Here is an 18,549-nt window from a genome sequence, read left to right as displayed (position 1 = left end):
CATTCGAGATGCCCACAGCACTAGCAATCTCACGCACCTTAACTCTTCTGTCATCCATCACCATATCATGGATTTTATCAATGATTTCTGGAGTTGTAACCTCCATAGGGTGTCCAGAACATTCAGCATCACTTGTGCCCATATGGCCACTCCAAAAATTTTGAAACCACTTACAAACTGTTCTAATCAAAGGATCACAGTTACCGTAATGTTTATCAAGCTTCTCTTTAGTCTCCTGAGGCGCTTTGCCTTTCATAAACTAATGTTTAATCAGCACACGAAATTCTTTTTCATCCATTTTTTGACAATCACTTGACTTCCTTGATTCACACGAATGCCAAACACAAAGAAATAGACCAGTATGGCTGAAACTTGGTGTGCATTCTTTCCAGAGATACTACTAACTAAACATGACCTTGATACATGCTGGTAGTGCCAACCCTCATACTTTCCAAGGACTTTTAAAACACCCCTCGTATACTACTCATAATTTGCCTTAACATCGTTTCCAAGTTTCCGTCCGCCATAAACTGTTGCCCTTGCTGACTGTCGCTACTAGATTCCTCCTCCTTAACCTTAATGACTTCATCTACTTCAGTACTGTTTTCGTCCATTTTGCTCTTTACAATAGGACTTTCGTCCCCATCCTTCATAGTTACATTCATGTCTGATAACTATTATCGTCTACAGAACACATCACACTTACATCCTTGCGTTCATTTAACAACTTAACCTCTACATCTTTGTCCTCTGTCACACTGTCTTGTCCATTAAGGTCACTCATTATGTATGTCTTAATGCAACAGTTTTTGCTATGAAATTACCGTATTCTCTTTCACTCTTCTTCTGCTGCTCTGCTGCTGCTATTGTTGTTGTCGTCTGGATCTGCAAGGCTGTGGGAAGTTTTAATTCTCTTGGCAAGGTGTCTTGTTTATCTCATCAGCTGTGTCCACCTGCGTGCTGATTGGTTGCTCCTGTACTCAGTGGCTGCTGCCATAGAACCTGCTCGCTGATTGGCTGCTGTCCTACTGTGGCCATGAAATCCAAGTGGTGATTGGCTGTAGCATCTCTTCCATTTAAAACTGTGAGCTGCTCGAGTTCACACTTCACTGGCAAATGTCGTGAGTTCTAGTTTATTGTGCTCACATACAATAGTCCTCATGTTGGGGCACCGTATGTAGCAGTTCTGCCTGCTTTATTTTTTCTTTTGTTGTCCTCGGTGTTGATGTACTGCATTGCTACACTGGCTGAAAAATGGGGTTCGTAATTTGGACACTGACTACGGTAAATAATGTAGCCCATAGGTACACAGTTGCATTTCACAAATGTTTACTTTCACTTTTTACAAACCCCCCTCCCATATACACATTTAATATGGCCAGTGCACTATTGTTTAACTTTCCATAAGCCTCATTAATAGTTTGCAGTTGAACATCCACATACTGCTACAATAGTTTCCTGTTGAACTTCTACAAGCAGTAAAAACATAACCACATAATTCACAGTTCTTTTGGAATAATCAGGTATGTATGGAGCAGACACTGTCACTGCTTTAACACACGGCCTATTGATGTAACACTTATTCCACTGTTAAGTTGATGCATTGTTGTCATTATAACCAACACAGGTTCCTCATCTGAAACTCGGCCGTGGACTGACTGACTCGTGACCAAAAATCGGGCCCTTGTATATCATCACAGTAGTAGGTGCTGAAAATATACATTGTTCAAAGTTTAATTTACAGAAATTACAATTAAAACATAACTCATTCGATTAACTGAATAGATAGAATAATTTATTCTTTTTAACAATTTCTTCTACTACAAGGGTTAAGCTGAATTATTTGTTTAAATCATGAAATTAACATATTTAGTTAAGCAAACAATACTTTTGACAAAACTGTTAATTACTTTGGAATTAATGAAGGGCTGGTTTTGCTAACATGTTTTGGAATAGAGCTAAATAGATCATTTATGAATACTATTTGTTGTTCCTCCAAATGTTTATAATTAGTACAGAATTTATATTTGTTTATATGTCAACAATAGAATTTAAGTTACGAAACAATTACTGATGTCAACCTATAATGAAAGATACTAACTTGTAATAGTCAAAATAAATCATAGAATCAATTACATACATAAACTAAGCACAACATTAGATCTGGTGTTATATTCTTTAAAACTGAGGGCCAACCTTTCTCTTTTATGAAAATGCAGATAATACTCATATATGTCAAAAGTAATTAGTTAAAAGTGATCAAATGAATTTAAGGAGGCAGATGGCAAAACAAGAGGGGAGATAAAAATATCCCAACTTGCATTGTCACAGTGTGAGCGAATGATTGATTTATTAATAACAGTAACTGTACTTATATTTAAATGCTTTATGCAGTATGAGACATAATCACCAATGTTAGGTCTGGGGGCTTGTATTTGTGTCAATGAGTTGCTGAGTGATGGTGGGTTCTTTTGTTTGTTCTTGTGCCATGCATTCTTAGTCATATTGTAGGAAGATTGCAAAAGGTTGTGAGAAATAACCGGTCATGATATTATCGCCTCCATGCACATATTGAATGTTGGTTGTGTACTGGCCGATAAGATGCAAGTGACAGAAACATCAAGGCTTTGCATCTGCAGATGAATTGCAAATGGCATCAACCAAGGTCTGACGATCTGTAAATAGTGTTACATGGTGACTTTCATTTTCTTGACTGAAATAATAAACAGCAGAGTAAACTGCAAGCAACTTGTGGTTGAATGCTGACCATTTTCACTGTGTGGTCAAGAGTTTCATGGAGAAAAATTGAAGTTGTTGTGGCACACTATTAACAGTCTGTTGAAGAACTGGTCCATTGCGGTGTTGCTTGCATCTGTTGTAAGTGTCAGCTGCACATCTGGTTGTGGGTGTGCCAACATTACAACCTGAAACTCACAATTTTTGCATGGTGAAATGATTCCATCATTTCTGGCATTGAAAGTAATTTCCTTTTACTTTGTTTGTGTTTGCCTTTGTAGGCATTTGTTAGTGGGATCTGTAACTTGACTGTCTACAGGAGCTTTCAACAATAGAAGTTGAGAATCCTGAGGAATTTTCATAGGCCATGATATGTTTCCGGGCAAGGAAGGGCATATGTTCAGTTGTCAGCTTGATGCGAGCAGTGTTAAGAGTGTGCCTGATGAAGGTAACTTCTATCCACTGAAGTTGTGATTTTGTCTTGTTGATGACCACTCTGCCTCATGCAACATGGCCAGAATTTGTTCTAGGTGCTGTGAGTGCTTGTCCACAGAATGTGAGACGATGAGTATGTTATCAAGATATACAGGGCTATTACAAATGATTGAAGCGATTTCATAAATTCACTGTAGCTCCATTCATTGACATATGGTCACGACACTCTACAGATACGTAGAAAAACTCATAAAGTTTTGTTCGGCTGAAGCCGCATTTCAGGTTTCTGCCGCCAGAGCGCTCGAGAGCGCAGTGAGACAAAATGGCGACAGGAGCCGAGAAAGCGTATGTCGTGCTTGAAATGCACTCACATCAGTCAGTCATAACAGTGCAACGACACTTCAGGACAAAGTTCAACAAAGATCCACCAACTGCTAACTCCATTCGGCGATGGTATGCGCAGTTTAAAGCTTCTGGATGCCTCTGTAAGGGGAAATCAACAGGTCGGCCTGCAGTGAGCGAAGAAATGGTTGAACGCGTGCGGGCAAGTTTCACGCATAGTGATGTGAAAGATTCAGTGTTTAAACCTCCTCTACCAAGAAACGTGCCAGAACTGCGAGCTCGCATCAACAATGCTTTCAAACTTTTGAACGCGTGCGGGCAAGTTTCACGCATAGTGATGTGAAAGATTCAGTGTTTAAACCTCCTCTACCAAGAAACGTGCCAGAACTGCGAGCTCGCATCAACAATGCTTTCGAACTCATTGATGGGGACATGCTGCGCCGAATGTGGGAGGAACTTGATTATCGGCTTGATGTCTGCCGAATCACTAAAGGGGCACATATCGAACATTTGTGAATGCCTAAAAAAACTTTTTGAGATTTTTCATGTGTGTGCAAAGCATTGTGAAAATATCTCAAATAATAAAGTTATTGTAGAGCTGTGAAATCGCTTCAATCATTTGTAATAACCCTGTATATAGCAGAAGGGGAAGCACAATAGGATACTGTCAGTGAACCGCTGCCAAGTCTTTGGAGCATTTTAAGCCCGTATGGCTTAAAGGGATACTCAAACAGTCCAAAAGTAATTATAATGGCTGTATTTTGGATGTTGTCAGGGAGAACCACATTTGTGGGTAGGCATGCTTGCAATCGATCGTACTGAAAATTGTAGCACCTGCGAGAGCATGCATAGTGTGCATGCTGGGGATGGGGTAGCTGTCATGTGCTGTTCGAGAATTCAGGGCCATGTAATTGCCACACAGTCAGGCATACTCAAACAGTCTGAACAGAGTTATAATGGCAGTGTTCCAGTGTCGTTGGGGTGCATCAATATTTGTAGGTAAGCATGCCTGTAATTGATCATACTGAAAAATGTAGCGTCTGTGAGGGCATGCATAAAGTCCTGTATGCTGTGAATGGGGTAGGTGTGTGTGCTGTTCAGGAATTGACCACCCTGTAATCACCACACCATATGGTAGAGCAGTTTTTCTTAGAAAGGGATTTGATTCTGGAGGCTCCAGGACTATCTTCAGGTTGAGCAATTTCTGTTTGAGGGAGTTTGGTAACAGTGGCTTTGGCAAGTTGTAGATCTGCTGGGGCCAACTGTCATGGTTTATGTCAAACTGGTGACCCATCTGTGGTTATTATGCACTGTGTGGTTCCGTCATGAACAGTACTGGCTTATGCGCATATGCATGGGGTGGGGTGGTCAGGTGCACTATTAACAGACACTGTGTGCTGTAGTTTACTGCCCTTGGGATGGCTGTTGGCGACTGGCAGCATCTGTGTTGGTGTGGTGTGTGTTGGAGGGGGAGGGGCATGCCCATGTGAGGGAGGCAGGTCTGTATCCAGTTGTTTGTTGTCTCCCATGTGGATATACTTGTGTGCTGCTCCTAGGTCTGCAACAGCAGCAGTGATGTGACATTGAAGCTCATCTTTTCCGTACAGTGTGATTATGTCTGCACATTGCAAGTGGTGTGCATTGCAAGTGGTATAGCGTCAATATGTGTGGAGAATGTCCCCTGAAAATTTGACATATTTGCAGGGAATGTCATGGACGGTGTGGTCAAGGGGGAGTGTGATGGGTGCCAGTTGTGGAAGCAAGGAAGACGTAGAGATAGCTTGCACCTGTTCATCTGAGATGTAAATGAGTGTGGACTGTAAGACATTGGTGGAGGGCCAGTGATGTTGTAAAGAGTCAATTTCGATGACTGGTTCTACCACATCAGTAACTAGGAAGATCCATGAACACTGGAGTGTGTCTGACAAGTGTACAATGTGTGTGACAGTGCCATATACCCTAGTGTTGGAGTCGTTGGCAGCCTGGAGCATGTGGGTGGCTGTAGGCTCAAAATACAGAGTGGAGGAGTGCAGACACAAACTAACATTGGAATCCATGTGTACTAGTAGATACGGGTTTGATGCTTTGTCCAAGATGAAGAGACGTCTATGAGCAACATATGAGGCATGTGTGTGTGTGTGTGTGTGTGTGTTTGTGTGTGTGTGTGTTTTAGTTATTTTGGTGGGTAGGAGGCAACATGGTGAGGTGTTGCAGGCCAGAGCACCGACTGTGACCCACTCATGGAGTTTGGGTACCCATAAGGGTCCCGACATTTGCGTGCAGTATCACTGAATTACATATGATACTTGCAGGGAGCAAGACATGGAGCCTGTGTGGGTTGCATGACACTCTTGCTGTGGTAGCTTTGGGTATTGATGTGCATTATTCTACAGTTGGCAGAGTTTGCTGTGACGTGCCATGATTGTGACCCTTTGTGTCTGGTTGGCTGCATTCATGCTACATTGGGGTGTGGAGTCTGCTGTGCGTGTCGCTGAGTCAAATCTTGGGGCACTGTTACTTTTTGCCTATGATGAATAACAGTGAAATTCTGTCAGCCATAGCCAAGAGCTGTCTGATCGGTTCTGCCTCATTTGTGATCATGGCAATTCGTAGGCCTGTCAATGGCTTGATGAACCACAGGGCACACAGCATGGCATCCGATGTAAGAGCTGGTTGGACTGAGTTGCGGAGATGGTGATAGAGATATGATGGTGTACTGTTGCTCAGTTGATCTCATACATGACCTCTTGAAGTTGCTGCTCTGGAATGTGGGATTACCTCTGTAGTAGCACCACCTTGGCTGTCTTGAATCTGTTCTCCAACAGAGGCAAGTTGATGACATTGTAAATTAGTTAAGAGTGGCCCGCCAGGTGGCTGATCAGATGGATATATTCAATTGGTCATTGAAAATGTTGACTGTCTGAAAAATGCATGTGATGACCGTAACCACAAGCTCGGATTGTTGGCACTGAAAAGTGGTAGTTTGAGCTGAACACCACCGCTACGTGTAAATTTACTGATGGTCGCACTATGTCCGTGAAGTGTGTGAGGCAGGATGGCTGCCGACTGTTCATGCATAGTTAGTTGTTGCATGGCAAATTGGAATGCTGAAATGCATCACATGGTTAGAAAGATGCTGCTGATGTGAACATGGTGGTGCAGAGATCATTAGAATTGAGAAGGCACTCGAAGGAATCTGTGTAATTCCCTGGATTTAAGTCAGTGGATCATCATATGCCATCATTGTTGATGTGGCATTGTACTGCTGTTGGCTAGTGGTAACGGAAATGGATAATTCACGTAGTCAGGTTTACACACCGGTTGCACTGAGACTGCACACATATTGGTGTACTGATTTGAAAAGATTGGTCAATGTCGGTCGTCGGTGGAATCCCACAATTTCGGTGGCAGTGTGATTGCAGCATGAAGCAAGCCATCTGAGTTGACTCTTATTAGCTCCATTGATATAACAAAGAAAAATCATAAACTTGAAATAACATTTTAGGACACAAACTGCTTAATTCATATACACACTGAAATTGACCACTTGACCAGGTTGCTTTTACTCTCAAAAGTGGGAAGAGTGAAGGGCCCTGCACATGCATCAATTTATTGGCCAACCATCTGATAAACTTTGCCGCCAACCCCTACATGACCCAACCAACAGCATGCAGTGATCATAGCATTACTCTGTTTCTATTGCTGGCTGCCTGTTGTTTATGTTAGGTTCGTTGAGGTTTGTTGCTTGAGATTCTGCTTATTGTAAGAAAGACGCAAAAATGTGGGTTTGCCTCAACTGTTTTAGAACTGATAGCGCCTGAAAAAAATGAGAGAAAGCTGTGGGAAAAGAAATGGCTTACTCAAAGGAAGAAATTCACTCATACTTGGATCTGACAATTTCTGAAATTATTTAAGAATGGACGAGAAATGCTTTCCTGAGAAGCACAAGGAGAGGTGCGGGTGCTGGGTACAGAATCTTGTTTTTGATAGACCATTCATATGCTGGTTTTCTGTTTGTCAGTAGTGTTACACAAATGGCATCTGGAAATGAGCTATCCAGTTTCTCATTTAGTTAGCACAATGACTCTTTCCACACAAACAGCCACTCAGTTTGGATAAGCCAAAATTTTTAAAAGTCAGGATGTAATCTGACAATGCAAGCACATTTTAAAAACTGTTTGTTTACATAGGAGTGAAAGTCGAGTGTGGAAGAGGAAATCTGGAAGCTACAGCTGTGTTTTCAGAATCAGTATTGGAATGTTTATGTGACCAACCAGAAACATTATTGGGAAATCAATTAATGAAATCCAGTTTTTTTGAGCCCTTTGTAAACGTAGTGATATTTTAACTTAGTGGTCATAACTGCAAATAAATATCAATCCTGGTTCTCACTGCATATGACTGGCAACAATCAGGTCAGTATCCTGCCGCTGTCTGGGGCATCTCCAGACATGTCTTTGCTGGTCATTATGGCTCAGTTCGAAAGAGGATTCATCAGTGAAGGCAGTTTTAGTTCAGTCAATAAGATTTCAGGCGACGGGACCCCTCTGGTTGTCATCTGCGACATGCATACAGCAAAGCACTGCTCAGTGATATTCGGCATCCCATATTGTTGCCGTTTGTGGCAAGCTATCCTGGGCTTATATTTAAGTAAGATAATGCCCACCCACAAACAGCGACAGTTTCTACTGCTTCTTACTGTGCTTGACAAACCCTACCTTGGCCATCATGGTTGCTGGATCCCTTCTAAACTGAGAACATTTGGAACATTATGGGCAGAGCCCTTGAACCATCTCAGGGTTTTGACGATCTAATGCTCCACTTGGACAGAATTTGGCATGATATCCCTCAGGAATACATCTAACAACTCTGTCAATCAATGCCAAGCAGAGTAATTGCTTGCATAAGGGCCAGAGGGGGTGGACCAACATGTTGTTGAGTTACTCAGTTTGTGAAGTTCTTTCTGTTGAATAAATTATTTAATTGGATCGATAAAAATCTACTCACCAAGCAGCGGAAGAACACACACATAAAAGACTATTGTATTTGGCAAGCCAGTGGCTCCTTCTTTAGGCAGAAGGGTTGAAGGGGAAGGAAGAAGGGTGAAGGAAATGGACTGGAGAGATCTAGGAAAAGGGGTAGATTTCGGGAAAGTCACCCAGAACTGCAGGTCAGGGGAGACTTACCATAATGGATGAGAAAGAAAGACTGATTGTTGGGGACTACATCATTAAAGGTGAAAGACAGGGTAATATGCAGACAGAGATTACTGCTTAAACATCATGCGTGTGCTAATAAGAGTGAAATGCTAACTGTATTGTACATAACAGAGGTGGGAGGGAGAAACAGAGTGAAGTAACAGAGGTGGCAGGGGGAAACGGAGTTAAGCTACGTGCAATATGCTGTAATGTTTGAATATAGTTTTAGTAATTTGCTGCTTGATAAAGTCACAATGATTAAATATCTAGGCATATTGTTGCAAACCAGAGTGAAATGGAATGAGCATGTAGGGGAGGTGAATAGTCGACTGCAGTTTATTGGGAGAAATCAAGGAAAGTGTCACTCACCTATAAAGGAGACCTCATATGTAACACAAGTGTGACCCATTCTTGAGTATTGCTTGAGTGTTTGGGATCCCCACCAGATCAGATTAAAGGAAAACATCAAAGCAACTCAGAGGGATGGTGCTAGATTTGTTACTGGTAGAATCGATCAAAATGCGAGTCTTATGGAAATGCTCCATGAATGCAAATGAGAATCCCTGGAGGAAAGATGACATTCTTTTTGAGGAACACTGCTGAGAAAATTGAGAGAAGTGGAATTTTTGGCTGACTGCAGAATGATTCTACTGCTGCCAATATATGTTTTGATTATGAACAGCAAAGATAAGATAAGAGAAATTAGAGCTCATACATAGGCGTATAGACAGTTGTTTTTCCCTTGCCCCATTTGCAACTGGAACAGGAAAGGGAATGACGGTAGTGATACAAGGTATTCTCCTCTATCCTTCTTATGGTCGCTTGTGACTAGTAGTGGTATAAGGTGCTGCCACCAGGCACTTTATGGTGGTGTGTGGAGTATATGTGTAGATAGATATAACTGCAGAGTTGTCAAAACATCACTTTGCATTGTTTGTACTAGTAAATGCAATGATGTACCAGTTGGTTGTAACAGACATACTTAATTTCACCACAGTAAGTAAACTGATGTAAAAGAAATCGCAGCACCAAGAAGGAGCTGAGCGACATAAATGAAAGCTGGTAGGCATGTTTTTACATCTGAAAGATAATGTATATTCAAATCTCATGCCATTCACATAAGAGTAGAGCTAGTAGTGCCACTATGAGGATGGAATTCAGGTTTGCTTTAAATACACACTGTGAGGGTCATGAATGTTACTTACCTTTGAGACTGGACATGGTGAGTTCATGTTACTCAAGAATGCCTTTAAGGCAACAAAGACACCATTATCAACACCTCACTGAGTTTGAACAATGTCATATACTAAGGCTAGGAGAATTTGGATGTTCCTTCTGCAATATTGCGGGAAGACTTGCTAGGACTTGTAGCCACTGTACATGATTGCCGGCAGCAGTGCTCATGGGAATGTAGAGTCGCAAGAAGACTGGGCTCCAGATAGTCATGTGGCACTACGGAAAGGGAAAACAATCCTGTTCGGTGTATGGCTCTGGCACATATTCCTGCATCTGCAGTAGCGATTTGAGCAGCAGTTGGCACCTCAGTGACACAACAAACTGTTACAAATCAGTTATATCAAGGGTAGGTCTGAGCCAGATGCCCTGTATTGTGTATTTCACTGATCACAAACCGCCACCATTTGTGACTTCAGTGGTGTCAAGCGAGATGTATTTGGAGGAGGAGATTAGTGTTTAATGTCTTGTTGACAATGTGGTCATTAGAGACAGAGCATAAGCTCAGATTAGGCAAGGAAGGGGAAGGAAATCGGCTGTGCCCTTTCAAAGGAACCAGCCCAGCATTTGCATGTATAGATCTAGGAAAAAAAACAGAAAATCTAAATCATGATAGCCAGACAACAGGATTTTGAACCATCATCCTCCTGACCCCAAGTCCAGTGTGCTAACCACAATGCCACCTCACTCGTTGAGCTCATTGGAGGGCCAGGCCGAGGTCTACTGTGTTTTTTCATGAAACCTGGTTCTGCCTCGGTGACAGTGATGGCTGTATGTTGATTAGAAGGAGGTGAGTTATGGGCCTCTGGTGACTGGACCTGTTGTACTGCAATTCATGAACAGCAGCAGGATAACACTCACCACATACTGCTGTTGTAATCGAACACGCTATACAGAGTTCGACACCTTGCCTTGGTCTGCTTGATTACCAGATCTGTCCACAATCAAGCACATATGGGACATCGTTAGACGACAACTCCAACATCATCCACAAGCAGTATTAACCATTCTTGTATTGATCGACCAAGTGCACAGGCATGGAACTCCATCCATATATTGACATCTGACACCTGTACAACACAATGCATGCGCGTTTGCATGCTTGCATTCAACATTCTGGCAGTTACACCTGTTATTAATGTACCATTTGCAATTCCTTATCTTGCACTTACATTAACCTGTGATCTTGCGATGTTAATTACTTACAGATATTACCTAGACAAATGTATTCCTGAAATTTCATTACTCTACATTAATTATCTTGTGTTGTTGTGTTTTGTTTTGTCATTGTATTTTAGATTTTCCTGTACCTCTACTAGGATGGGGGGCACCCATTTCATCTAAAACAGAAAACTTTCTGAGTTTGACACATACCTAAAAATCTTTTAGTAAACGTAAAACAATTTAACATAATCTTGCAAAACCATAATCAGGATGATTAGGCATGAATAGCAGCCTCATTAATTCTTGATATGACCACTGCAATGAACAGCATGGTTGGACAAAACGAGGCAAATTTAGAGTTCCTCACTTGTCAACCAACTACAAGAAAGCATGCAGTTACTTATTAACTTTTGCTTCTGATGATTGCACGTATATGTTGATACAGAAGTGTTAATTGTGAGCAGAGCTACAGCTGCTTTTCATTTTTCTGTGTAGTCTACTGTTTGGTTGACACTTAAAGTAGAATTTAACTCTTCATAAACTTTTATTACTTGTAGGATCTTGAGGCACACAGGAAAGCCATATTGCAACAGATGAGAGAGAAAGAGATACAACGTGTTCGGGATAGAGAGAAAATGTACCAAGAGGCTTTAGAACAGCATAAAGAAAGAACACTTCATGACGAAAATGTGAAGAATGTTATGTGTAAAAAGATACACAATCTAAGGTAACACACCCTGATTACTTTGTGTGTGTTTGTTTCCAGAAGCGATTTTTAAAGTGTTTCCTTATATGAAGTTATATGTTTGTTTCAGGCATCAGAAAGTTCCAGAGCGCTATATTAAAGAGATTGAACGGGCACTCAAGCTTAAACCATAATCACTGGTACTCCAAACTGGATATTGAGCAGTGATGAAGGTCACTTAATCTATCTTCCACTATTAAACTGCTACCAAAACCTGGGAGCAATGCAGTTTCCATACATCTTATAGTATTTGGTTTGTCCATACGAATAATGAACAAGGACCAATATTGTAACTAAGAGATGCACGTTTTCCATCAAACAATAGTTGTTACAATGCACACATTTCATAACTTGAATTGTTTGATGTAGTAATTATAGTTTTTCATAGATGCTTAAGAGTTTGTCTAAGATGTATTTTTTCTATTACTTTGATGAAGGGGTATCATGTGTGTGCAGCTAGTTCTTAAATTTTAGGGACAATTGGAAACCCAGTGTCATTTAAACAGTAATTTTTTACTATAAAATTCAATTATATCTGGAAACTGGAAATATCCAGATACTAAAAAATAAAATAAAAGAATATCTGTATGGAAATTATTTTTAATTCTAGTATTATGATGGTGAACTTCAGTGCCAGTGCTATGGTTCAATCAGGTGGTGAAATAATTTTTGATTTAAAATAGACTATTGCTTAAGACTGTCACATTGTAACAACAACCAAGTACAAATCTGAAAGCAGGGTAGTAAGTGAAGTACAACACTTTACACTGAAAGGACATTTATTATAGACACCAACGTATGAACAGGACTGCCTACTGGATGGTGAGTGCTGCTATTTGTAGAAATACTGAGTATTCCAGAACATGCAGACATTGCAAACATAATACATTTTGAGGACCTTCTAGAAATGATAAATACAAAATAACAAATATTTACCAATGATAAAATCTGAAATGGTGACATGCAGCATGGAAACCAGTGATCCTAACCACTACTAGATTAGATTTACTTTTTGTTGCATTAGATCCATAGTGAGTAGGCCCTCCAGGATGTAGAACATGTCAGAAAAGTAGGAGTACACAGTAAATAATTATAAAGAAAAAAACTATTTAATTTACCTTGTGCAAATCCTAAGTGAAATCATCTTCATGGATATGGAATAAATAAAAAAATCTTAAACATAGTTTCATTTAAAAGGTAGTAAATAACTTGTCACAGAATGTCTAAACATTCAGTGCACTAAGATGCACATGATAGTTTGTAGACTATAGTAGACATGTATCATCAAATAGAAAAATCATTTCATGACACTTTTCTTTGTTTTTTTTTTTTTTTGTTTTTTTTTTTATTTTGTAGAGCAGTCAGATTGTACATAATACTCACATGCATCCGTTAGTTGTACTGAGAAATTGATTAGTGGAGTGGAAGGAGTTGGCCACCAATAAATCCTTTAGGCTGCTCGTGAACTGAAATTTGCTAGCAGGTAAGGTTTTTGTGGCTGCTGGCAAGATATTGGAAATGTGTGTTCCTGAATAATGGTCACTTTCTGGATTAAAGCAATTGACTTTAAATCTTTCTGATGACTACTCTTATTTCTAGTATTGATTCCATGAACTGAGCTGCTGGTCTGAAAAAAGAGATATAGTTTTAATAACATATTACATTAAGGAAAAAATAGATTTGGAAGCAGTAGTTAGTATTCCTAGTTCCCTGAACAGGCCTCTGCAGGTTGTTCTTGAGTTAACACCATAAATAATTCTTATTACACGTTTTGGACTCATAATACTTTAGCTTGGCTTGATGAACTACCCCAAAAAATAATTGAATGAAAATAAGCAGAATATGCTAGCTTTGCAATTTTATATCACCTGTGTCTGCCAACATTCACATTGCAAATAGAGATTTGTGTAGGCACTTCAGCAGTTATGTGGTATTCTCCTCCAAGCATAATTTATTATCAACATGTAATGCCATGAATTTAATACTGTCAGCTTCTGTTTTCTGCTTGTTATCATATTTTAGGCAGTTACTGGTGGGAAACCTCTTAAAGTTTAAGTTCTAAAGAGCATATAGTGTTTTTTTCAAACTTTAGTGACAAAGAATTTGCTAAGAACCATTTATTAATGTACACAAAAATGCCATTATCCTACCTTTCTAAGGCTATACTTGATTTGCTATTTATTGCAATGTTCGGATCATCTGCAAACAAAACAGATTTGGCATCTTGTAATGTCACAAACGAAAAGCTATTGACATACTGAAGAAAAAGGCGGGGCCCTATGGTGGAACCTTGTGGGACACAGCAGTGTGATTAATTTCGACTTGGATGATGTCTGATAACTTAATATATGCTGTGTTTTATTGAGGATCTTTGTTTCCTGTCAGAGATACAGGATTTGAACCATTTTGTAGCATTTCATATTATACCAGAATATTCTAATTTAATTCAAAGAATATTCTTATTTACTCAATCAGATTCATTTGACAGATCACAAAATACACCAGTAGCCTGTAATTTATTGTTTAATGAATTGAGCACATTTTCACTGTATGTGTAGATAGCTTTCTCAATATTGGAACCCTTTAGAAATCTGAATTGTGAGTTTGACAATATAATTTATCAGACATTCAAAAATCTGAATGTATATAACCCTGCCTGAAATTTCTGAGACTGATAGCAAAAATGAAACAGGAAGTAAATTTGATGGTCTATCTTTATCTCTTTTCTTTAAAAAGGCTTAACTTCGGCACATTTCAACTATTAAGGAAATATTCCTGTGGTAAATGACTGGTTACACAGATAATTTGTTACTAAATGCAAAAGCACACACTCTAATTATTTTTGTTGATATTTTATCATAACCACGGGAGTTTTTTGATTTAAAAAAAATTATAGTGGACGTTACATCTACTGGTGTAGTGAGGGTCATATTCATATTACTGAAGTTATTTTTTAATGACTGGTCTGAGATATTCCATGGCAGCATCTACTGAGCCTGATGACCACAGCTTTGTTGTAACACTCTGAAATGCTTGCTGAAAAGTTATGTGACACTGCACACATCTGTTATCAATGTATCATTTACTGTTAATGCTATCTGCACCTCTGCTACCACCATTCCCCTCCTTCAATATATACTGTATTGTCTTTATTTTGTTATCTAATGTGATTATCTTTTTCTCATAATGCATTAGCTCTGATGTCTGTATTACTGTCTTTTAACATTTTGCAATATGTCTTCCAATGAGCTACAGCATCAACACCAGATTTTTTCTGACTGAATGATACAGTTTCCTTTTTGTTTTACAAAATATCTTTATTCCTTGGGTTATCAGTTGCCTATTTGTAGACTTTGGTCTAATCTGTGCTAGTTTTGGAGGAAACAGTATTAAGACAAGATAAGGACTTTTTTTAAAATAAAAGTGTTGTATTATTAATCCATGCCATGTGCTCTGTACACATCATTCCAGTTCATATCTTTGAGGGGGTTCTTAAAATAATCAATTTTTTTTCTTGTTCCACAAAATTTTGGGGGAACTGCCGGATGTTTGTAACTTCTTGCCACAATATTTTGGCGCAGAGTCTTCGGGCCATCTTCAGGTGATACTGGCGAAAACTCCCTGAGCTCCTACAATATCTGAACTCCATATACGAAAACATAAAATTCACTTTGGAGTTGGAGAAGGAGGGTTGCCTGCCATTTTCTTGGTGCGATGTAAGAGCTATGGCACACTTGGTCATTCGGTGTACAGAAAGTCCACTCACACAGACCTTTACTTGCAAGCCGCTAGTTGCCACCATCTGCCACAAACGATGGGTGTTTTGAAGGCATCGATTCACTGAGCCCACGTCATCTCTGACACCGATAGTTTAGAAATGGAACTGGAGCACCTGCAGACTGTATTTCTGAAGAATGGGTATTCGTCCCAGCAAGTGGAGAGAACACTGCAGACCTGTAAATGAAGAAGCAAAGAAGAGGAAGAGGCCTTTAAAGTGACTGCCTATTTACCATATATTGGTAATATTTCAGCACAAATAGACAGAATACTAAGAAAATATAAAGTGAAAGCAATCTTTCACCCTCCTGGAAAAATTTCATCGCTGTTGTGATCTGTCAAAGCTGACCTAGATGTATGAAAGGCAGGTGTTTACAGGATTCCAAGTGAATGCGACAAATCTTATATATGGCAAACGACGCGTACTGTGCAGGATCGCATTGTGGAACATCAGCAGCATACTCACCTTCTTCAGGCTTGTAAATCTGCCATCACCGAACACTGTATTTCCACTGGTCATGTCATGAATTACAATGAGACAAAAATTGTGGCCCATACATATAACTTTTGGATTTCTATTATTAATGAATCCATGGAAATATGGTTGTCTGACAGTGAGTCTCTTATTAATTGTGACGGCAGTTTCCAGTTGAATTCAGCATGGACTCCAATCGTCGAAAAACTTCGTGTCCTCCGTAGCCAGTGTAGTTCTGTGATGGAACCGTGGGAAGATAATCGAACTGATATGGATGCGGTGAGTTTTCACCAAGGAGGGCTCACGGCGCAGCAGAATTGAACTGTCTCAAGTACTGCACGTGCAACGACAAGTGAATCCACCACGCCTGTGCTGGCGGGGCCTTAAATACCTGAGCTCAGGGAGTTTTCACCAGTATAATCTGAAGATGGCCAGAAGACTCTGCACCAAAATATTGTGGCAGGAAGCTACAAACATTCAGCAGTTCTCTCAAATTTTTGTGGAACAATATGTATGCCGGTAAAGTTTTAAATCTCACAATTTTTTCTTACTGACTACCCTCTTGAACTCAGATATAGTAGATTTCATATCCTGCTCAGTATTAACATTTGACAAAAGAAAGTGCATGCCACAATCTGAAAGGCCATTCAGCTTTGGTTTTGTAATATAAATTTATTTATTATACCTTTTTAGAAAGATATTAACAGTGATCGTTTGTGAGTAATCAGCTACCTTATTTGGGAAGAGTACAGCAGAAATTAAATCAAATAATAGTGTTACTAACAGTTATAAATTTACTGGGAGAGTTTTTAAGGAAATCTACATTAAAATTACGAGCAACCACTATTTCAGTTTTTTTTTATTTTTTTTATTTATTTTTTTTTTTTTACTGTTTGATAGGCCAGTAGAGCTTCAAGGTGATTTACGGACGTATTAAAGTCACCTGCAGGTGCTCAGTGTATACTTACTATTATGAAGGATTCGTTATTAAATTGTACTTATTTTGCACATTGTATTGTATTGTATGGAAATGGGGACCTAGAAATGATGGAGAGACTTCGTCCCCGCCATAGCCCTCAGTGGTTCACAACCCCACAACAGGCTGCAGCAGTCCACTCACCTCACCACCACCCCACACCAAACCCAGGGTTATTGTGCAGTTCTGGCCCCAGTGGACCCCTCCAGGAACATCTCACACCAGACGAGTGTAACCCCAATGTTTGCATGGTAGAGTACTTGTTGTGTACGCGTACGTGGAGATAGTGTTCGCGCAGCAATTGCTGACAATGTAACTGAGGTGGAATAAGGGGAACCAGCCTGCATTCACTGAGGCAGAAGGAAAACCACCTTAAAAACCATCCACAGGCTGGACGGCACACTGGACCTCGACACTAATCCACCGGGCAGATTCGTGCCAGGGACTGGCACGCCTTCCCGCCCGGAAAGCAGTGCATTAGAGCACACAGCTAACCGGGCCGGCTCTTTTGCACATACTTCCATATGCTGCACTGGGCAAAATTTGTGAATGTCTGTGTTCTTAAATTTTTGACAATTCCTGATACATGTGGTCACTTCTCCTGTCTCCATTTCTGCTCTACAAAGGTGAAAGCCTAACCTAAATTATGTAACACTTAACAGATAAGTAGTTCATTCATACAGTTTCTTGGCCCTCAGATATTTTGATGGAATAAAGATAGCTGGTGTTTCATATTGACTGAGATAAAATTGGATGGAAATAAAGTTTTTGCTGACTGCCGAAAATTTTTAACCAGCAACTGTCTGTGCTGATGCAATCTGGCAAAATTAGTTTTTTAGTGTCATCCTAAAGCTGAAGATTTGTTTCAGTCCTAACCTGTTTTAAAATTTTATTATTTTCTGTTCTTTTTCTGCTATTCCCAGTCAGTTTACCTTTCCTTTTCCTGTTGTGATGAAGGCCCGATAGTATAATTCCTACGGTCCTGCATTTGGCATAAGCAGCAATTCCAATGCCAAGTTAACTCTTCTGACAGAAGAGTTCAAATGAGGTCAGTTATTGCATCTCAGAACAGTTTCAAACTCAACACTGGTATGTTTGATGCAATCTTTACCAGGTCACACTCTACATTGCACCCAGCATCTCTGTTAGTACTATTGCCCAACCCATTCACTGTAGTCATGGTGATGTCTATAAGTGAAGCTAAATCATCTGTCACCTTCTCCAGACCAGCACTGGGTTTAAAAGAACTAGTGATCTGATCTCCACACTACATGCAGCATTGCTCCTTTTCCTGACATTCTCCCTGTACCCAGCTACAGCAACCTATAGCTAGATCTTGTCAATGGTCCTTTGCATGGCGGCACTGGGAGGTGGTCATATTGTCACATCCTCTTCAAAAAGTGTACTGAGAGATAAATGGTCGCAGAGTAGGAAATCAACTACAATAGCTTAGTACTGGAAAGGTATC

The 18,549-nt window shown here is 39.9% G+C and overlaps 1 protein-coding gene across 1 annotated transcript in view; it reads left to right on the top strand.

The window, feature by feature from the left end:
* LOC124606440 (cilia- and flagella-associated protein 45-like) overlaps positions 1 to 12,154 on the top strand; it is a 146,626-nt gene extending 134,472 nt beyond the window's left edge. Inside the window, exons 9-10 of the mRNA XM_047138421.1 lie at positions 11,666 to 11,835; positions 11,924 to 12,154. Coding sequence (XP_046994377.1) covers positions 11,666 to 11,835; positions 11,924 to 11,987 — 234 coding nt within the window. The 3' untranslated portion in view covers positions 11,988 to 12,154. The remainder of the gene's footprint in view (positions 1 to 11,665; positions 11,836 to 11,923) is intronic.
* The last annotated feature ends 6,395 nt before the right edge of the window (positions 12,155 to 18,549 follow it).

This window comes from Schistocerca americana, chromosome 3, assembly GCF_021461395.2.
Source record: "Schistocerca americana isolate TAMUIC-IGC-003095 chromosome 3, iqSchAmer2.1, whole genome shotgun sequence".
NCBI lineage: Eukaryota > Metazoa > Arthropoda > Insecta > Orthoptera > Acrididae > Schistocerca > Schistocerca americana.
The sequence above is the reverse complement of the archived record's forward strand: the minus strand, read 5'-3'. Positions and strand labels throughout refer to the sequence as shown.